Here is a 22612-nt window from a genome sequence, read left to right as displayed (position 1 = left end):
GGGGCGCGGAGCCCTCGCCGGGGGTGGAGCGGGGCGGCCGCGGGCGCTCCCGCCGGGAGCGCCCAAGATGGAGGCGGGCGGTGCGGCGGGGCGGGGACGGGGCCGGGCGGGGGCTGCGCCCGGGGCAGGTGCGCGGGGCGGTGCCGCTGCCGGGCCGGGGGCGGCGCTCGGCGCTCCGGGAGTGACAGCGGGGCCGGAGCGGGGCCGCGCTGCGCCCGCCGGGCGGTGACTCGGGCTCCCCCTCCCGCCCCGCCTCCCGCCCCGCTCGCCCAGCCCGGGCCCGGCCCAGCTGCCGCCGCACGGCGCCGCCGCCGCCCGCCGAGCCCGGGGCGCCGCCGGGAGCCGCGCGGGGGCCATGACGGTGGAGCAGAACGTGCTGCAGCCCGGCGGCGCCGCCAAGGTGAGACCCCGCCGGGGCCCGGCCCTGGGGCCGCCGAGCGCCCCGCGCCGCGTCCGCGCCGCGCCCGGGCCTGGCCGCGCCCGCCCCGGCCCCGCCGCTCCCCCCGCGCCGGGGGCGCAGCCGCCCCTGCCGAGCCGCTCCCGGGCCTTCCCCGCGCCGCGGCCTCTCCCGGGCCCCGCCGCTCCAGCGGCCGCGGAGCCGCGGCGGGGGCCGCCGCCAGCGCGGCCGCGGGCTCGGCGCTGCCCGCGGGGGACACCCCGCGCTCCGCGGGGTCCGGGCGGGCCTGTTGCGCTCACAGGGAGCCGGGCGGGGCGGCAGCGCTGGGGGCGAGCGGGACGTGCCCCGGGGCACCGCGGGGTCCCGGGCGAGCTCCCCGCGGGGAGATGCTGCTGGCGCCCGGCGTGACCCTGCAGCGCCGGCATCCGCGCCCGCCAAAGGTGAACGCTATTTCCAGCCGGTGACGCTCTCCCGCTGGAGTGAAAAAGTGCCGCGTTTAGGGACCCGCGTTAACGCGCATCGCGGAACGGGGTTGAGGGAATGACGGCGCTTACGGATCTCTTGCTGCACACCAGGACTTGGCGGGGAATGTTTCTCTGTCACAAAAAAAAAAAAAAAAAAAAAAGAAAGAAAAAAGGATGGCTTCTAAAGCTCTTCGTCCCTTTAAGTGAACTGAACCGCGTTGAGAAATATCTAAAATTAAATTTCCGTGCTTGTTAAACAATAATTTTTATGCTTTAAAGGTAACTTGCTGGTTAACACAACTCTTCAGTTTAGTGATATGACTGCTGCCCTGTTCCCTGATTTTTATTTATTTTTTAATAATGGCATGTGCAGCTTTTATAAGAGGATAAAGGTGTTTGTGCTTTGGTGTAGTCAGTGTGGAAGTTAAATGGCTGCAGTCGTAAGAGTGGACAGTGGGAATGTGCTGATTAAGGTGTAATTGGTTAAAGTGGTACAACTCGCATTCAAGAAGCTCGTTTGGAGGGAAAGGCGTGTCTGGCAAAGACTGCTATCGTAGTTGGAAGTAGTTAGCACTGATTTTTGGCTGCTTCAGCAGGAAGGCAAGGGCTGCACGGGCAGATTTTTTTTTCCTCAGTTAAATGTTAATGTAGCAGATTTACTGCTACATGTGTTTTCTCTGTTTGAAAACTTAGTTGCTGCTGTGCATCTGACAACTTTTGTGAACAAGTTTACCTTTTATAAAACCTGTTTCTGATGGTTTACTGAATGTCCCGCAATTATCTCATCCGATACTCAGTTACATGGTACCTCCTGCACTCTGATTAGAGCTGCCTATTTGAACCTTCTGTCAATAATCCTGAAGGAGGAATGTTAATTTTCAGCTAAATTAGAAGAAACGTTTTGGTTTTCGGCTAAACTGCTTGTGAGTCAGTAGTTCAGGGTTACTTTAGCTTCAAATCAAGGATAAGCTTAAAGGTGGTTGAAGATGGGTTGTGGGAGATGCTGGGTAACACATCCTGCAGTAAAAAATCAAGTTAGCAATAATTCTAAAGTTGTAGTCAGTATCTGTGGCTGGTGGTCACTTCTCTAAGTATCTAGAGCAACTGTGTAAAATAAGTTTTTTTTTCATGGCAGGGATTTTCTGTTTTAACCCTGATTCCATGCTGGAGTGAGGAAAAGATAAATCTTGAGGGTACTTTTCAAAAAAGCATTATTTGATTCCAGAGTAAGTATCTCATTGCTTACTGAGACTAACGAGTAGCTACTTGGGTTACAATTTTTTACATTATTCAGGTTATTTGCATGTAAGAAGAAAAATTTTGAAGGTTCAGTGAGCTGACAGATGGAGGAAAAGTGGAGAAGCTACCATACCACTAACTCACCATCTTCCCTCAAAAGAGGAAAATCCCAAGCTCCACAAATAATGAGAGTTTGTTCTGGAGACCTCAAAGTTTGTCGTGATTATTTTATGTTAGCGTAAAGAAACCACATACAAGCAGAAATATATTGAGTTTACAAGAGATGCCTGAGTCATCAGCATACTTTATTCAGAACTGTGGTTCCCAACATTGTTCATCTGATGTTTTCTTACTGTCATACAGGAAGTGTGTGTCAAACTTCAGCAGCACTTGGACACGTAGGTTTGTATTAATAAATGCTCTAACTACAAACAGCCTGTTTCCCACTGAAGCTATCTTTAGTTTATCATGTAGTAAAAGCAGCTGCATCGCATCCAGAGAAGTTTTTTCTTTCATCTCTACTGGTCATCTTGACTCCTAATTAAAACTTGTAATTTATTTCCTGAAGCAAATATTTAATCATGTTATTCTCCGTGCTCACATCTCTTGCGTGCTTCTCTGACATTGTTAGGTGGCTGGAGGTTAAAGATAATGGTCATATGAGGACTAAAGCATGTGAATAAAGGTAAACGACCTGGGAAGTTAAGAGAAAGGACCTTCTTGTTTTGTCCCATCTGTATTTTTGTCCAGTCAAGTCCTTTTTTTAACAGGCAGTTTGCTGCTGAAGAACTAAGGCACGTGTGTTGCAGGACTCCCTGTACTCCAGGCAGTCCTACAGTGCTGGTGAACACAGGCATGGATTTTCCTCCTGAAGGAAAACCTTCCCAGGCAGCTTTCGTGCTGCCAGACCCTTCACTTGGCAAGTGTCCCTTACACAGGGTTGAGCAACAAGGGCTGGGGGAAATGGTGATTTTTTTTGGAGTAATTGAAAGTAACCATGCAGGGAGGTCAAACATGTTTCAGTGTTGTCTCAGCTCTGATAATTATTGTGATGGCCATCTCGGAACAGCAGGTTGAAGAAGCTGGGTTTTATAGGGTGACACTTAGCTGGCCTCTCAGCAATCTGTGTTATCAAGTTCTGCTGCTTCTGGAGACGGCCCGAGTGTTGGTTGATAGATGGGTTTAAAGACTATTTTATCTGTCCTTTGGTTTCCCACACCCACTGTTATTTCAGACCTGTGATTCAGCAGTGCATTGGCAGCGTAATCTCAGGATAGTAGAATAAAGTTAGGTGTGTCAGCTCAGCTCAATTTTTTTTACTTTTTTTTTAAAGAAGCACAAACTTTTAAGGGTATTTACCACTTGAAATAATGCCTGGCTTAAAGCAAGGTCTGATACTACTTACTTCCTCTCCCATACTCTTTTTTTGGGGTAATAAGGAGAAAATTATGCTGGCTCATGTGTGTGCTTCTGCTCTGCTTGTCCCATGGTTTTGATGTACTTACTACTGAAGGATTTAGCTAATAATGTGGCACTGACTGCTTTTCTTTCCTGAAAGCAAAAGCCACTTCGTGCAGGAGATGATGCAGTTATCTGTCTCCAGCAATTGGAACAGAGATGTTGATGCAGTCCTGAATGGCAGGAAGTAATTGCAAAGCGTATCTACCAAGCGCTTGGTACGCAAGGAAGGTATCTTGGGATATCTTGTGTGCTCTGCTTCTCCATCTCAGTAGGTGGCAACCTTCCAAGGATTTCAAATCCAAGCCTTTAAAATCTCTGTGTTTTAATAGTTGAGTTCAGGGTTGCCTGATGGTGGGTGCTTGGTGGATCCCAGAGGCTGCAGGATTCTGCTCTCATCACACGGCTGGAGCTGCTCTTTCCTCTGACCAACATCTGGGTATCCTCCTGTGTCGGAGAAATGTACCCTGGGTCAGGGAATGAAGATGGATTACATATCTCTGTGTTTGGACTGTGTGTCAGATGGGTTTGAATATGGGGGGTTATACCTGCCAGTGCTGGTACCCAAAGCTTTATTACCTCTTTTGGCCAAGGTGAGAATAACCAGACTGGTTTACTGAAAGTGTTTGCAGCAACTACTGAGTAATTAAAAATCATTTGAATTGCTCTGGAGTTACGCTTTTAAATATATGCATCTTGTTCTGAATTTTAAAAAATTTAATTACACCTTCGACACAGATTCCCCTTGGTATTTTCTGAAAGCTAGAGCAAGGTGCAAAGGTCAGTGATTCAAAGTGATTTTGAAAGCCCTTGTCAGACTGGTCTGCTGAATGCCTTCTGGTTTTGTGACTGCTTTCATGGATTTTAGTGTGAGGTGGGTGTGTGTGTGGTAAGGTTTGGTGGTTTGTTTTTTGTTGTTGTTGTTGTTGTTGGATTTTTATTTTTTTTTTGTATCTATGCAAGCCTGTTGAATTTTGGAGGGTTGTTTTTATTGGTATAATATAATATGAATCAGCATGTTTCTGAAACCTTTAATAGCAGTTTAAAACCTGTTGCATTCAGAAAACCTTTCACAGAAGTTCAGTAATGCTCCTCTAGTAGCAGGAGTTTACAACTATAGTACTATCATATAGAATTTGTCTGAAATAATGTCTTTAAATACATTTTGGTCCATGCCTTGAAAGAAAAATACTGTTTCAGGATATGGAAATGTAAGACTTACGTATTTTTATGGTGACCTTTTGTAATATTATTTTAAAATATCTTCAGTAATTCCTTAAAAAACCCCAACAACAATATATTTTTAGGATAGTCCTCTATAGACAGCTGCTAGGAGCAGCATCTACAAAAGATGACAAAACCCATCCGCTTCTATGAAAAGGTCAAAAAAGCAAATTACCATGCCTCAAAATATAAAAATATTTCACATTTTTAAAAGTGCTTTGTAAAGATAAGTGGGAGGATAATTGAACAGTTACTTTTCTTGCACTTTTGTGCCTGAGATGATATGTTTGGTCTGGAAGTAGCATCTCTTTAATTCTGTGAATTCAGTTGATGTTCATGGACTTTTGTAGCTGAAGAGTAATAAAAAGAAGAATGAAAGATAGAAATTCTGGTCGGTTTCTGGCTAAATCTTTTCTTCTTCCTCGAACTTGCCCGAGTGTCGACAGCCTGATTATTCAGTCCATGAGAAGCCGATCCATAATTTCAGTGGTGTGAATTGTGAGGGATGTCCTGGATGCTGGGGACTGGTGCAGTGACTGGGTTGTTAAACTCGACTTGGAGGCTGCCTATTCAGGCTGGCCCCAGATCTTTGCAGAACCAGCTGAGAGGTGTCTGACCCTCACACATGACCTGTGCCAGGAGTTGTTTGGGGAGCTGCATCAGTCACCCCCTTACAGCCACTGGCTGGCAGTGCCAGTGACGGGGGGATTATTGAGGTGCCCAGAGGTGCTTCCAGGGTTCCTTAATGTTTTACTGCCCTTTGATTTCTGTAGTGAAGATGCTGATTTGCAGTTTCCAGCTGGTCATCTGGCAAAAACTAGGAGTCCAACATGACATTCCTGATGTTCCTTTAAAGCATAAAAAGTAAACAAAAAGTTTAAGAGCTGTGCCTTCACTTAAGCCTTTTCATGTAGGAATAAATTCCTTTAAAGGCCTGACTTTTTTGTTTTGTTTGTTTGGGGTCTTTTTTATTATGAACTTCCTGTACTTATTGTGGAATAGAGTTCTTAAAAATTTGGGGGGGGGAGGGGGGGTGTTGCCAGGACCTGGACTGAGAGAGAAAAGTCTTTTCAACTTTCTCTGAGTAGGAAAGCCACAGATGTGGGAACAGCTTTTCTGGGAAACGAAAGTATCCCAAGTGCTTTCACTTTCTAGTTCTCTTGTGATAACCAGTGTGATTATTTTAAAGTGGGGAAAGATTGCACTGAGTCACAATGAAGGTTTGTGCGTGTGTCTGTTGCTTTTATTTTGTGTAGTTGTTTTTCGTTTGTTTGTTTGGGTTTTTTTTAGATGGGTTTGTTAAAGTTCTCCATCAAACCCCAGCGACTAAGTTACCAGTGTGATGGTCTTTAGTCACTGGCTCAACACCTGTAATTCGAGAGAATTCAGCTTCTCACCAGGGGTAGGTGCCTGCTTCTCACCAGGACTTGTGCCTTGGGGGAGCAGTGTAGCATCCTGATGCAAATCGCAGGCTACAGAATTGGGTGAGTAATGTAGGAGAGGCTGTTGTGATATTGTATTTCAAAAGGATTTTATGATTTTAGAGTAGAGTTCCGCCTTTTCTTCCCGTTAGGAAATAGAGGTGGCTTCTGTTAGCTGGTGATTACACTGTATCAGCTGGGGTGCTGTTAGAGAAGTCAGTATTTGCCAAGAGTAGAAAATACTTGACTGGAGTGAACGTGGGTTCAGTTTCAGTAGTGCAATGAAACTAATGTAACTTGTGTGTGACTTCTGCCAGAGAGCCGAATGTGTGACAGGTGGGGTGGAAATTCCTTCCATTTGCTTCGGGACTGTGATATGTCCAAAGTTCTGGTTAATGGGTGGTCAAGCGTAATTAACAGGAAAACTGTGAATCGCAGTAGTAAGTTGCATGGAAAACTATGTCAGGTTGAAAGTTTTCTATAAACTCTTCATCTTTTTTTATTATTAAAAAAGGGAGAAAATACTGTGACAAAGCTGACAGGCTGTGAGGCTGAAGTCAAGATAAGGTGGTGAGATGCTTTCCTGCAGAGCAGGATAGCAAGAGCATACCTTGCATGATGGTACAAACTCAGGCTTTCTGCCAAGTAAAACGAAGTACTTTTTCCTGTTTCCTGCATCAGGTTGGCAAATGGCATCTCTTGCTGTTTTTTGTGAACACTTGTAACTCTTTATTTGACAACACAGTGTGTTCTGAACAGCACGTCAGATTTTTCCATGTTACCTTACATTAATACTGTGCTGGATATAAATGTTATAAGCTGTATTCTGCCAGTACACCTCAGCCAATCTTGCAGGTAGAATGGAGAGCAGCTGTAGTGTTTGCTGTGGTTGAGTACAGTCACCATCTAAAATGTTCATTTATTCCAGCATTAAAATTTGCACTCTGTAATTGTATTGCAGGGTTTAAATCTGTCTCGATTTCTGTAGTAGTTCAAAACTCACAATCAACTGAGGGCTCTACAGACCATTAGTGGGAGATTTTCATGAAACTTCTCCTTGAGTGATCCTGTCCACCTTTGTGCTCTGTTACCACTCCACCCTCCAGAAGTGAATAAAGGGAATGTAAGTCTGTCTCTGATGCAGAGGGTTACAGCTCCCTGCCTCAATATTTGAGACGAGTGTCCTGGTCTGTGTTCTGGAGTGGCTGTGGGGGTGTGTTGCCTTCTGCTGACAACCAGGCTGTGTCTTCTGGTACAGGGGTGGTTTTAACATGCTGAACTACACAGTCATTTTCGTGGTGAGAGTGGTGCAGAATCTGTGGGTTTAGGCTTTAACATGAATGAAATGTTGAGCAACATTTTGAGTCAATGTTGAGATTCCCGTGAAATGCTATGAAGGAGGAACTGGATCTTAAAATGGTGCAAAGGACAGATTGGCACAAAATGTCGTGAGCTGGATGTTGTGGTGACTTCAGTCATCTGTGGCGGGCTTTGTAAGTTCTTGTCTTTGTAATTACGGAATTTTTTCCTCACGTATTTAATAACATCATTCATTCCAAGCATTTAAAAATCACAATGAAAATACTTAATCTATTTAGACTCCTGCAATTTAAGAACCCGCTGATTTTGTTTCAGTTAGGTTTCTTAGTTTCCATTCTTTTGTAAATGTCATTAGCTTTTCTTTGCCATAAAAGATGAAATTCAGGAGTGTATTGAAAGCCACCAGCATGAGAGTTTCCCTGAAATCTGTTGTTACCTGATGATGGAACTTTAACAGGAACAGTACTGTTATGAGCGGTAGCACCGCTGAGTGTCCACGATTTTAATGCAGCTCTCTGAAGAAAGACTTTTGGAGAGGTGGAAAAACACCAAACATGTGATGTGGAACAGCTTGAAGGCTGGAGTGCAAGCAGGTTAACTTTGAAAGCATTGCCTGCCACAGAGTTGTGTATGTAAAACAGCAGAAATACTGGTATGCAAATTCCAATAGATTTTGTTCTGAGATGCACAGCTTTGACATGATGCTTTTGTTTATAGCTGCTTTATGAATTATTTTAGCTGGTGGATTCTTGCTGAAAAAAATTATATGATGCACAGCATTTCTTTTAAAATGTTTCTGGTATCAACTAATTGGCAACAGTCAAGCTTATCAAAGTTTAGGTGCCAAGCAAATACAGATTGTACTTAAAATATTCTTGACAAAAGCTTTTTAGCCATCAGGTGTAAGCATATTTTTAAGCTTTACAATAAGCACATGTAGACAGAATAATGTATTTAATAAAAGCTTGTCAGAGAGGCTTTAGTGTTTTCAAGGCATTATCCATAGCTATTTAAATTTAATTGACCCTTTTACCTTATAGTGGTCTAGGCAGAATTTGTGGAAATGAATTCATGTGATATAATGGCATTATATCCATCTGTGGCTTCTTCCTGCTAATTGTTATGGCGTCATTTCACGGGTATTGTACCCCGGAATCCAGAGGGCTCCCTTGAAAACAGGATGTTCACTTGCCATTAGAGTCTGAGTCTGAGATGTAAAACTTTTGGATTGTGAATTGTGTAGCTACATTTAATGCTGATTATTATTTTTGGTGAATAGTAAATGCCAGGCTTGAGTTCCCATGTGATATTATATGTGATAGCTGTATGACTCCAAGGAAAGTCAGATACCTGTGCGGAAATGTTTATTCTTATTATCAAACCAAAACTTACTCTTGTGAATTTCAATAAAATTTCAATTAAAACAAAAAATAATTTCAAGAAGTTGAATTTAGCTGTGTTATTACTAGGATAAGCCAGGAAAAAAAAAAGTGCCACGTGGAAATAACCATTGAAAAATTTACATTCAGGTGTTTACTTTGAGAGTTCTTTGAAGTAAGAAACTGGAAAAGGCTGGGTATGCACAGGCACATGGCATTCCTCATTCTTTTGAAAAGAGGAGGAGATGGCAGGAACAGATTCCTACTCCACTTTTGTCTTTGGTTTCATTTTATTCCTCTGGAAGTTAGTTACTTGAAAAAGAAATTTCTCCTGGGACTACAGCTGTTGGAAAAGTACTTTTTTTTTTTTTTTTTTTTTTTTTTGCTAACACTTTCCAAAAGTGCATGGGTAGAAAAAAACCAACTTTATCAAAGTGCATAGGTATAAATGGCCTGGTTAGAGGACTGAATACTGTGTATTTTATCAGATCCCAGAAGTCTTATGTTGTGACTGAGAAAGCATTCTTATGTTTTTCAGATTTTAACTTTTGTTTTTGATATAAAATCATGGGAAAACATACAAGAGAAAGCTTTTAAGCTTGTAAATATGAAATTTTTTTTTAAGCTAAACAGCTTTATAGACAGCTTGTGGTTTCCCTTCTCAGTATTACCTATTTTCCCATTTGTCAACTTATTTTCTTCAAATTCTACTGATGCCTCTTATGTAATTTCTCATCTGTTTGAGAACCATGTTCTTTTCATTTAGAGACTTTCCCGCTACCTTTTCTTACATTAGAAACTTCTAATTATTTGGTGCTAGTAAAAGGAAAGTTTTTTTTTATTAGGGCATCTAAGCTTAAACTTTTTCTTTTTTTTCATGGGGTACTAGAATTAAGTCTTCTCTGTCTGTAGTCCGTTACTTGTGTGGAAATTAAAAAATAAGTAACTGCTTACTGACAACTTTTAAAAGTTCCCTCTGGTCTTGCACGTGTGTTATGGGACTTGGTCCTGAAAGCCACAGAGTGTCTCTTGTGACAGCTCTGGCTGGACCACAGTTGTCCCCCTGCCTGAAGCTGACTGGGCTGCTTTTTTGGGTACAGTCTGCTGGTCTACTCTGTAACCTCTGGATTTATTAATGGTAAAGACAGATTTCCCCATCATCACCAGTTCCAGCTCTTGCTAACTTGGTGTGTTGCCTTGAAGGTTTTTCTGGGACTAATTTAAGGCCGACTGGTAAATGTGCTACCTCCTGCTAGTGCTGTGTGGGGGTGTGTGGGTGCAGTGCACAGGCTGTGCTGTGTTGTCAGAGGCCTGGGAAGGTGCCAAGGGCTTTGTGACCTTACTGAGTAGGAAAGGGTTGAAGATTTTTCTATCAGAGCTTATTATCTCTGCTGTTTGATGAGGAATGTGTTGGCATAATGCTGCTGCTAGAAAGGCAGCGCAGAATTAATTTTTTTTTAGGAGGGAAGCACAGAATTTAGATTTTTTTTGTTTCAGATTGTTTTCCAAAAATGTGAACTGTTTAGAAGAGTACTTCATACCCCTTTTACTCAAGTCAGCCTGTGAAATTTCAGCTAGGTATGTGGTGATGGCAGAAAGTCACTCTTGGTGATACTGCTACAACACCACCAAGACAGGGAAGACTGAGAGATCTAAATGATGGCAAATAGTGGTTATAAACCAAAGTTGTCATAGGATTCTCAAGACCATGTCCGAATGTATTAGAATATAACACGTTCAGCTTTCTGTGGGAGCTGAGGCAAATGTGTGTTTCAATATAAGGTAATTTGAAGTCCATTAAAAACCCCCAAAGATTCTGAACCTTGTGGTTTTTTTTCCTTTCTCCTTGAAAGAAACCAGCTTAGAAAATTTCGTTTGCCCTCTGTGGAGTGTGCAATGCTGAATTTACTATTTCCTTAATTGCGAGGTAGTAAAATTATATGCTGATCCCTGGTACAAATCTCACCGCATCTTTAAATACTCTGGTCTCTGTTGTGTTTGAGGTTCATTTCAATTCTAATGCCATCTGAGTCTGTGGAGGTTATTACCTAATGAAAGCGAGAGCTGCTCGCTGACCTTCACAGGCCGGCAGTCCGTGGTGTGGCAGTGGCCTTTCCGCAGGGACGCAGCACGTGCCAGCGCCTTCCTGGTGCCTGACCCAGGAAAAGCTGTCTCGCCTGAGAAGCTGGAACTGCTGTTGGAAGCCTGACACCTTGCAGGCAACCTGTTAAACACTGCCCCGGATTTTAGGTGACTTAGTGTTATCTGTAGTCTTATTCTTCCGCAGAGTTGTGTCTGTGTCCCTTCCTGCCCACCTCCCTCCCTGCTCCCCAAGATAAATGCCTGTCTCTCTTCACATGATTTCTGTTTAAATTATTAGTGGAGGGCAGGATAAGCTATCAAATAATTTTACTGAATGCTGCAAATAGCAGCACATGACTTTTCTGATGGAATTTCATCTCGTAGTGCATGTTGGATTAACAGTTGGAGCGAGGTGATCAGTTGAGTCAATTCACTCTGAAAGACCTCACTGCAGTGGAGGTACTCCTTCTCTGTTCTTCCCAAGCTCCCTGTGTTGTCTCATCTAACTTCTTTTGGCCCAAGGAGTGGGCACCAGCAGGCTGGATGCCTGAGCTGCAGGAAGCCCAGGGTGCTGCTGAGGGTTTTGAGGATCCCTGTGGTTGGACTTGGGCTGTCGGGGCTGTTGCTTTTGAGAGACAGGAGAGCAGACGTGGCTGGGTATGTGCATGCTCTGTGATCACAGGGTCTGTTTCTTTAGGAAATCATGTTACTAATTTTTTTTTAATTGGACTAAATGGAAAAGCCTTTATTGAAAGGCTTTCTATTAAGTTGGGGATTTTTTTCCTTCCTATTCAAAACAGACAGCTGAGCTCTTTGCCCCAATGTTTCCTTTCTATTGAATACAGTGGACTCTTTGTAATACAGACCTGTCTATAAAAAGTGCAATTTAACTTTTATTTAAGATTTCCATGCTGTACTATTCTGAATTTTGTGTGGAAAAATTGATTGTGAAATCGTTCTGGTATCACTTACCTAGAGCACGTAGCGGAGTTGTTTGAGGTGAAGTGGGATCTTTGATCTCTGTGCCATTAACAGCTGCAGTAAATGAAATCCTTCTGGATGTGCACACTTAAACCAGGGAGTGGTCCATGCAGGAGCAGGCCTGAGTGTGCTCATTCATTTGTGTGGAGTGTAACCATGAGGCACACCAGGAACACCGGATTCCTCTCACTGTGGGAATTTTCAATTCGTCTCCTATTGGAGTAAGTTTTCTGCAATAGTGCCTGAGTAGGAAGAGAACTGTGGGAGGATTTTCTCCTGCTTGGTTTCTCTCACTGGATAGAAGTAGGATTAAAATAATGGCAGAGAAACAACTCATTCTCATAAGGCTGCTGATCCACAGCAGTTTAATCCAGAGGAAATAGGTGCAGCTTTTGTCTTGTTCTCTCCCTTGTCTCACTCCTGGCTCTCCCTAAGGCAACAGGAAATTAATGAACACAGAGAATGACTCTCTGCTGGTTTATTGAGAGCCTGGGCTGGATTACTGGAGGTTCAGGCTGTGGTGCTGGCTCCAGGGGAGGAGTGGCTTGTGGCCAGGACGGGTGGCATCTGGCAACACCAGCCTGGGCTGGCCAGCATTGGCAGGAGCTACAGCTTGGGAAGAACAGCTGACTCATCAGAAGCAGCTTGTGGTCTTACAGCGCCTTTAAATGTTATTGTTTGTAAGTATTGCAGATACTTGGTTCCCACTGATCTGAGGACACTTGGAATCTCCAGAGTGGGTTTGTTTGCTCCTAGAGTTGTTGTCTTTGTTATAATGGCAGAGTGAGGAGAAGGTTGGGGCTAGCTTGGTTTTGTTTCCTTGAGAAACCTTCTGTATTGTGCAGAGCAGGGCGAGGCTATCATGATGGCTTTTTGGAGAAAAACAATGCCATAAATATGCTAAATATTTGAATTGGCTAGTGGGACTGTTCTCTTGAATTGAGAGATAGGCCTTAGCCTCACAGTGACGTTATAAATGGGTGATGAAAGGACAGTGAAGAGCTTCAAAGTGAGCCAAAAGAGCTTGTGTTTGGCCTGATGGGTTAAACTGTGATTGGGATGCAAAGGAAAACATCTCAAAGCATGGAGTTAGTCTGGCTCTTACAACAGCATTGTTTTATACCTCAGAAAGACAAGACTGGACACTTTTAATAGTGGCTGCAATAAAATTGTACCCTGGTCAATAGGCTTTCCTGTGAGGAGAATGCTTGTGTTTTGGTGGTGCCACCTGGGCAGACACTGTAAAATGTAATGTTTAGGTGTGGTGGTAAATGTCTATGAGCAGAAGAAAAAAATTAAGAAGGGAACTTTTACAACAGAAAGTGGCCAGGAGTGATTGGAAAGATGTGTATGTATCCTTTTTTAACAGGGGGCTTGGATTAGATAATCTTCAGAGGTCCCTTTCAACTCCAACCATTCTGTAATTCTGTATGTTTATATTTATAAACAAAATATACCTGTGAGCAGAGACTGGAGCACCACTGGTATCATGGTACTGCCCAGCTGTTGTCCATGGGAAGGCTTTTGGAGGAACCCTTCTGAATTTTATATGTAGTTTTCAGATAACGTGTGCTGGTGCTTTGAAAGGCCCCTCCTGCTGCCACCAGTAAATAATCCCCCAGCAGATTTGAGTCGGAGCTGAGATATTTTTACTAATTACTGTCACAGTAACTGAAATATGTAAGAATCAAAAGGAATTTTTGTGAAGCAAATTTTCCCGTGGTGGCTCCAGTGAATACAACCCAAGTTGAACTTGCATCTAGTTAAGCGAAACTCAAGATCTCATCGGCTTTACCGTAGTTAATTAATTTTAGAGCTGCTGTCATTACTATTGGGAAGCTCACTGTTGTGCTGAGTAGGGTGTGAGAGATGATGGCGGTTTAAAACACACAAACCTTAAAATTCTCCGTAATTTTGTATTTCTGATGCCTTTTATGTTTTCAGTAAGTACTAAGGCTACTATCCTTTCTTGATTATCATCCTGTCGCTGTCTTTTTGGAGAAGCTATCAGTAAGAGCTAGAAATGTGGAACTAAGCAATTCTTCACTCAAGCAACGCTGTTCATAAGTCAGTTCACAGACTAATTTTAATGTTTCCCTGTGAACTGACAGGTTTTCATGCTTGTTGCAAGAGCATTCCCCATGCAGGTGACGATTTGGCTCATGTTTAACTTCTGGGTGTTATTTTGTAAATGCGTACAACTGTCTGAGGTGGGTTTGCCTTATATTTAGTGTGAGAGAATACAAACCAAACTCCTCAAGCCTCTCTTTAAAATTTCATTTCAAAAAGTTTAAATATTAGCTTGAATAAAGATAAATTTAAGCGTGTTATACTGAGAGTAAATGAGAATTTTTTGGCTACATATGGGGCTCAGAATAGTGAGTGTTTTCATGAATGCATGATCTTCTGTTGTGTAGAATCCTTAATATCAAATATTGAAATTAATTGAAAAATCACTCGTTAAAGCATTTTCAGTTGAAGTTGTACAGCTTTGTTATTGCTCATGGTGAGCACAGAGATGTGGTGAGAGTATTCTGAGTGTTTTCTTAGGATGAATATAGGTTATGTAAAGCTATGATTAGGTACAGTCCTTCATTTAATTTTTGAGGGAGGGCTGTGTGCACCTAAGTAATGCATTCAAGCCTTTTCCCTGTTAAACTTTTATTTGGGTTAGGCTGTGGTTGGCTGAAAGTTCCTGCCATGCAGTGTGTCCTTTTGCCTCCTTGAAGTAAGTTTTTGCTCTCAGTCCAGTTGCACTTTGTACGAGCTGCTGCTGTAATTGGCAGGTTTTGGCAGCCTGTGCAGAGCAGTCCCAGACTGAAAATCTGCTGTCTCTGTGCATGTCCTTTGCTCTCCACAGGTGATTTTTGTCCGAGCCAAAGCTGAGGTGCATTTTGCATTTGTGTGTGTTTAAAAATATACCTTTACCTACTTTCTTAGAGGATACAATGTCATGTAAGAGGTTTCTCTTTTCAGACCTTAATAAAAGGAAACCCAGTTAGCAGATGCTGGGCAAGGGAACCTAGTTCCGTTGTGCTTTAGGAGGTACTGGAAAAATGAACACCCTAAAGCCACTGCAGGGATTTAACTTGGTCTTTGCACTTGCAAAACACTGCTTTAAAAATATATATGTATACATATACCTACTTTTTAATTTATATATTTTATATATGTTTATTCTGCACATACACAGAGAAAAATCTTGAGGACAGAGCTGGTAAGAGCAAGACATGCAACAAAGCCTTCTGGAGTTGACAGAGTGTTTTCCCTGTGTTTCAAGTTAATATCTTCAGGGAAGGAGTTAGTTTTTATTTGCCTATTTGGAACTTGACCAACAGTTTATTTAGAAGCTGGTTAATGTATCTCTGTTGCTGGAAGCCATAATGCTCTGCAGTGTTTGTGGGCCTTTTAACTATTCCTGGGAGATATGATTAATGTGGCAGAAAATGACATTCTCAGTGGTAATTGAGGGTATTTAGTATGCTTGTCCTTTGTATGTTAAATATTTTTGTTTATTTGTTTGTAGCAGAAACTTAAAGCCTTTTTATAGAGGATTACATTCCTCTAAGCTCTGTGTTGTTCTCATTGCAGCAGCATCATACAAGGAGACTGGCTTATTAGCTACTTGTCTGCAAGTGGTACCATTAGCAGGTCCTTTGCAGTTCAGGATACATTAGAATTGTCTTCAATATGAAATATTTTGTGCAATGTCACTTGAGTTTTCCTCCAACAAATAACTCTTATAAATTGGAGTTGCACCAGAAAGTAAAGCGGGATTTGTGTGGAGAGACTGAGTAAAGATGCTGTTCACAGCACTTGCATTTTCTCAGTTCTCTCTTTTTGTCTCTAATACAAGTATTCATCCCTTGAGAATCATAGAATCATAGAATGTCCTGGGTTTGGAAGGGACCTTAAAGATATCTCATTCCAACCCCCCTGCCATGGGCAGGGACACCTTCTAGTAGATCAGGTTGCTCCAAGACCCATCCAACCTGGCCTTAAGCACTTCAGGGATGAGGCAGCCACAGCTTCTCTGGGCAACCTGTGCCAGGGCCTCACCACCCTCATAGTGAAAAATTTTTTCTTAATGTCTAATCTAAACCTGCCCTCTTTCAGGGCAGGTTTGAAGCCATTCCCCCTTGTCCTGTCACTCCAGGCCCTCGTAAATAATCTCTTTCCTTCTTTGCTGTGGGCTCCCTTCAGGTACTGGAAGGCTGCAATTAGGTCACCCCAAAGCCTTCTCTTCTCCAGGCTGAACAGCCCCAGTTGTCTCAGTCTTTGCTCACAGGAGAGGAGCTCCATACCTCTGATCAACATGGTGGCCCCAGTACATTTTCATTATATTCTATTGAAATGTGAACTGCATAGTGAGGCCGTAGGTCCTGTTTTCTCCTGGTAATGGTTGAGCTATCTCATTCATATTAAACATACAACTTTTTTTGTGCTTGTAAACTGAAGAGGATTGTTTTATCTTCTAAGTTTGTAAGTGCTTGTGTTGCAAATACAAGTACTTGGATATTGATATAAATAAAGCCAAAGCTTACATGCTCTTCTTCAGAAGCTGGGGAGATGAGAAAATAAACAGATGAAAAGATAGCTAATTTTTCCCCAAAATTTATCTGCAGTATAATTCAGAATTAATCAATTTATGAGATTTGCCTTGTCCAAAAAAAGCATTTGTGTAATTTAGCTTTTTGCTCTGATTTTGGGAAGTTATCCGAGTTTACAGTACTGTCGTGGAACTAATTTGGGTACAGTATCTCCCTAAGCAGATAGCAGTGTAGATCCTTTTCTGCTTCACTAACACTGGCACAGCTACTGAATATGCTATTGTGTGAGGTTATAAACCAGATAATCTTAATTGGGCATTTCCTGAGAGCAAGGGAGGGATGGCTGAAAAAGGAGAGAATTGGAAATAAGGGCATGCATTCCTAGTACACAAATCTGGCTTCCATCCAGGAAAATAGGAGAATTTCCTGTTAGTTAAAATCTTCCAAGAGCTGAAAGCCTGAAGATACATACTGCATACCTCGGGGAACCAGAGGGAGGAGAAAGGCTGGGAGTAGCTCGTGCATGAAGTCCCCAGGGAACTGACTGCTGCTGTGATGTGGTGGGACTGAGGGATGTGAGCAGCTGGATCTCAGGGCAACCATAGCATCAGTGAACCTTTGTCTGGCCAAGGATTTGGGTTACCCTGTAGCAGCTGTACCAGCACAGTCTGGTGGTGTAGATCGAGTCCTGGAGGCTTTTTAGAGTTGAGTCAAATGCTATTCAAGCTACATGGAGTATGTGTGTGTGTGCATGTATATCATAGCACTGCAGATACACCTGAAGTCTTGACTCACTAAACTGGAGGATCTCTGCTGTAGAAAAACTGTGGGATCTGTCATGTACATTTGAGGGAAGGATGGCAAACAGAAGTGGCTACAGGAAAATGTGAAAGAATTCATGTAGGTCAACCAGTTGTACCTGGTTCCATTGGAATGAACTTTTTGGATCTGCATTTGAAGAGAAAAATTGCTTATTAAACTGAATTAAAGTACAGTGAGATATAATTCATAATTTGAGCCTCTACTGATGCAAGGTTGAAAAAAATAGGGAATTGGGAAAGAGCTGCGTTAAAAAATACAGCAGCTTATTTATGTTAGAACTGCTAGTTGTGATCTGAATCTTCTCTCACTGGCCTGATTTAATTAGCATACATTAGTGTAGACACTTCAGACACTTGTAACTACTTGTCTGCTGCCTTCTTAATTTTTTCTTTGTTTTAGTGTAGAGTGAGTTCTTTTGGGTATTTTTTTATAAGCTTTTGAGTGAATTAGGATCGTAGTTGTTTAGAGTTTCTAAGTAAATGGTTTTGGACATTTGAGGGTCTATATGCTTCAGTTGTGGATAATAGTAAAATAAATTTCATATATGCCACAATAAGCTGTGTTAAAGGAATATTATTCAAAACAAATAAACTTTAACCATTTTGACTTTTGTGGAGTAGTCCAGATGCACTAAATTAAAGTCACATCAAGAATTAAGTAATATAAGCTCTCTGAATATGGGTGCAGTTGTGTTTCGTAAACTTCTTAAATGAAAAGAAAAGCAAAAAGAAAACTGAATCTCATCTCCTGATAGTGAATGAGGAAAGGGTTTGATAGTTACCTGTTCTGTCATTTGTAATGAAAAAAACAGAGCTTCATGTGTGACAACATGTTGTCAATATAACAGGGAAGGAGAATAATGGCAAGTTAAACATCCAGTTGCAAGAAAGGTCTGTACACAGTAAAGGTGATGCAGTTATGTCAGATTTGAGAGAATGAGGGTAGATGGTGAGTTTGTGGAAGAGAAGGCCACCATTCAGAAGGTGTGTGAAGGAAGTTTAAGCTGCCTTCTGCAGTTTCACAATTGTTTCTGAAGCCCTGTTAGTCTGTTAGCAGGTGTTAAGAGAACATGTTGGTTAGGTAGAAATAATTTAAATTATACTCTTTCTAGAAAGGGAAGTGTATCGTCATTCTTCAACTTCTATGTCCTTTAAAATAAGTCAATTAGAGATTAATAGCAACTTGTCCACATTTACCTGAAAAAACAATGATGTCTAAACCAGACAAATGCCTCAAAGCTGTTAATCTTCATTTGAGATACTGTTAACTTTTCTCTTAATTTCTGTCACTTTTAACTAGGGTGCTTGTGGATTTTCCATGTTGTTCACTTAATTACCAGTTAGAAATTTTGGAGCTGATTGCCTTGAACTCTTGGCCTCTAAAGAAGTGTAATTGGATGCTTAAATCATCTCTTGATGTGAAAGGAGCATCTCTGGGCCCGGTTCTGATCTGTTAAATGTGTATGTCCTTGGGAAGGGGGCCTTGAACCAGAGCTTGACACTGGAATACTGAAATGTGGATATAAACTACAGATGTCTAGGTTTATAAGTCACAGCTGTGCTCATAAATTAACAGCCAATATTTTGAACTGCTAAGAGATTGTTTGTTGGTAAACTGTTTCTTCTGTCTTTTCCCAGTGTGTATGAACAATGAATATCCCCCAGTCAGCCCTTCCAAGTGTTGCATATATTGCAGAAGATACAGAAATCTGTTATAACTTGTTGTTATAATAATTTATAGTGAAACTATTTTCTGTTTTGTTAACCATCACATTGGTGGCAAATAAAAAAAGAAATCCACTTTACTGCCATGCCCTTGAGTTGCTCCTGCCAATTTTAATGCTGTTGTAATTATTTTTCCCAAATACTCAATTTTTTTTTTTTCTTTGCTTCTTGCCAAACCCAGGGGCAGGAAAGCAACTTCATAGGGGAAACAAGTCATGGCTTTGTACAGTGCAGTGAAATGCACAGAGTAAACAAACGAGGGGGTGAGGGTTGGGGATAGAGTGGGAGTTTGTTTTCCTGCATCACTTCACTTTTCTTGTGCCAACAGTAGGGGTTTTAAAAGGAAAAGAGGAAAAAAAAAGGCAAATTGGACTGTTAGCAGTGTCCCTTAGGATCATAAATGAAGGGAAGATTGTGTATGTAATTCATAAACATCCTGAACTATACGCCTTCTATTTCAACTTATTAGGGCATGAAGTAGTGCCTGCCAGGTTCATTTCACACAAGGGAATTCAACATTCAGGCAGCTCTTAATTTCCTTCTCTATACAAAACTGTGATAAGGAGAGAATAAGGGTATTTGAATATTTGATTCCAGATAATTCATTTTAAATATAAGTATTTTAGAAGTAGCCTCAAGACAATTATAGTTGTTATTTTAAATTGAATTTGGAGAGTAGCAGGAGAATGTTTATTTGTCCCGATAGGAAATACGCTTTTTGTCTTACAAACAAAACCCTGTACTTTACAAAACCCTTCTCTTTAATAGATGAAATCATTGTTTTGGGTTCAGGATGTGGTGGGCAAAGAATAAAAAAGAAAAACCACTTGCAAATACCACCAAGCTTTTCTCCTTTTCCCATCTGCCAAAGGAACAATTGAATTTTTTAGTATGGAACAATGGTCAGTCTCCTCTGTGTTTTTATGGTTTTAATGGTTAAGATGGTTATAATGTTCAACAGGAGTTCAAGGACTGTTCCAGCCTAGTCCTTGCTTTTTGCTTCTGTGATGTGATACCAGAGCATAAGCAGAGTGAATCATCTCTTGGCTCTAAACAGGGGTGGGACCAGATTTTTATTTAAATAAGCAAAACAAAACCAAGCCTCAAAATTCTTATGGAGTGAATATTTAAGAGAACCAGAACCTCTTATTCTTTTCCAATTCCAACTGTTACTTTGAACTCATTCATGGATGCTGACTAATGATGTGATTTGAGAGAGCTGGATTCAACTGGCCCAGGAAAGCGGTTAAGATGGATTCGTAAAGTTCTGCTTCAGCCTTGAGAAAGTCTGTATGGACATTTTTGTAGTATTTCTCTTAGAACACCTCAGTGATCAGTGAAGATTAATTTCTTGGCTCTGTGGTTGGAATGGCTGGGAGTTCTATATGTTAATGAAATAATGGGCTTGAATGGGAGTTGAAGAAATTGGTTTTGGTTGGAGTTCAGTCATCTACTCCCTCTGTTGCCTTCAAAGACCAAGCTTTGGAGTTTTATTTGTTTTGGAGGGCCAACTGTGGCTTTATATGGGCTTATTAAACCTGTGCTGCATAAGCTCACCCATCATCCGTTTTTCTGTTTAAAAAAAACCCCACTGAATCTCAAAACCAACCAACCAAAACTCTTACATTTGGGAACTGAAAGTGCCCAAGTTGCAGAAACTAAGACACCTTGTATAACAAAGGTTCTACCCCTTTTAAGTGCATAAACCTCATATGGAGATACTTTTAATGTTATTTTTGATGTTATTTGACTCTTAACTTATTGTGATGATCTGTTTTTGTTTTAGCACCAGCAAACATTTTTAAATCAGCTGAGGGAGATCACTGGTATCAATGACATCCAGGTACTGCAGCAGGCACTGAAGGTAAGACGACTGAGTCTGACTGGGAGCTGAATGTATCTTAATTCTTAACTGCCTATGAAAGCCATAAATCCCACCCTTTCTTACTCTTATCTCATATTCCTTCGTTTCCATTCCCAGCTTGAATTTATTCTGGGGGGGGAATAGCTGATAATGATGGCTTGTTCACTTTAGAAGGAACCTTGATCTCTTTTGGTACTGACATAATAATTAGTCAGGGGACAAAAGATGAAAAGATAGAAATGTTAGACTTGCCTCTAACCTTTATCTAAAGTGTTTTGAGATATATTGGTGCTACTACAACTGGTCACCTCCTGAAGAATTAAGTGTTGTTTTCTTGTCAAGGTGTAGTTATTTTCTGTCATTCACAGGCCCAGCTCAGTATGTAGAATAAAGAACTCTGCTTGAAATTACCACCCTTTGCTAATTTGGTGTTGTTTCACTATTTTTTCAACCATGGTTATTTCTTTTACAGCACAGAAGAGTTCTTTTGATGCAAGTAAAGAATGGCAGGTCTCTCTGTTCTGTTTCCCTGTATTTATATATCTATCTAAAATTTAAAAAATGCCTGGTCTCCCTAAAGCAGAATTTTTTAGCCATTTATACATGGTAAATGAGGATTTAGTAATTTACATGACATATGTATATATAAAGAGAGAGAGAGAGTTGTTGCTTCAGATTGAGTGTAAGTTGTGTGCACAACTGCTCTTCAAAAGCAGTTTAAAAAGGAAATGGTAGATTTTCAGAAGAACTCACCTGGTTCATGTTGGTCTGTCAGTGTGCTGGTTATGTTTGTTTACCTACCTTACAAGACCTTTAATTTTTGTTCTGAAATAAGTAGAACTCTAACAAAGTAAATTTTTATATGATGTTTTATCTTTATTTTAGTTAAAAACAGTGAAATATGCAGAATATGTCAAGTTTGGAAACTTTCTTTTCCAGTCAGTATTTTCCCTGACAGTGTGTCATTGTTTTGAAGTTTCTTATGATGACCTTTGTTTAAAAAAAAATTTAAAAAGGCTGAGGGGACTCTCACTTCTTGCTTTCTTGATGCTTAAAGGACAGCAATGGTAATCTGGAGTTGGCTGTGGCTTTCCTCACTGCGAAGAATGCCAAGGTTCCCCAGCTAGAGGAGGCAACTTACTACCAAACAGCCCTTCCTGGAAATGACAGATACATCAGTGTGGGCAGCCAGGCAGACACCAGTAGGTATTTTTTCTTTTCATAAATTCAGTTTAAATGCAAGGAAACTAAAACCTTGCCTGTGAAATGACTGTTAATCTACTGATAATTCTTATTTATCAGTTTTTAGGTTATTACGTATTTCTTTCCTTATTTTATTTTATTATTTCCTTATTTTATTTTTTTCCTTATTTATGGTACTGATCAGAGGGTGAATAACTGGGTTTTCCATATTTTTTTTCCCTTTTTTTTCCCCATATACAGAATTTATTTTGGGGTCATGCAGTAAATAATTTAGGGCAAAAACTGGGTTAAAATAAAATAGTAGAAGAGTCTATCAATGTCTGTCTTAATATGCTAAAGCTTAATATGCTTAAGAGTAGCTTCTCCCTGATAGGGATGACTTTCCAAAAGGGAGAAGTGAGAGGTTAAGTGTGAATTTTGTAAATAAAAGAGTAGGTATTTTATATGTGAAATAAACATTAAATATACCTATTTTTAAACAGTT

The 22612-nt window shown here is 41.3% G+C and overlaps 1 protein-coding gene across 2 annotated transcripts in view; it reads left to right on the top strand.

The window, feature by feature from the left end:
- Window positions 1–311: 311 nt before the first annotated feature.
- The window catches only part of USP25 (ubiquitin specific peptidase 25), a 90177-nt gene continuing 67876 nt past the window's right edge, over window positions 312–22612 (top strand). Inside the window, exons 1-3 of one of the 2 annotated variants that reach the window (XM_032678826.1) lie at window positions 312–400; window positions 20848–20925; window positions 21983–22127. In XM_032678826.1, coding sequence (XP_032534717.1) covers window positions 356–400; window positions 20848–20925; window positions 21983–22127 — 268 coding nt within the window. In that variant the 5' untranslated portion in view covers window positions 312–355. Of the gene's footprint in view, window positions 401–20847; window positions 20926–21982; window positions 22128–22612 lie in introns of those variants that run through there. The other variant, XM_032678827.1, reaches the window with a different exon arrangement.

This window comes from Chiroxiphia lanceolata, chromosome 2 (assembly GCF_009829145.1).
Source record: "Chiroxiphia lanceolata isolate bChiLan1 chromosome 2, bChiLan1.pri, whole genome shotgun sequence".
NCBI classification, from domain to species: domain Eukaryota; kingdom Metazoa; phylum Chordata; class Aves; order Passeriformes; family Pipridae; genus Chiroxiphia; species Chiroxiphia lanceolata.
This window is presented reverse-complemented; position numbering and strand designations above follow the sequence as displayed.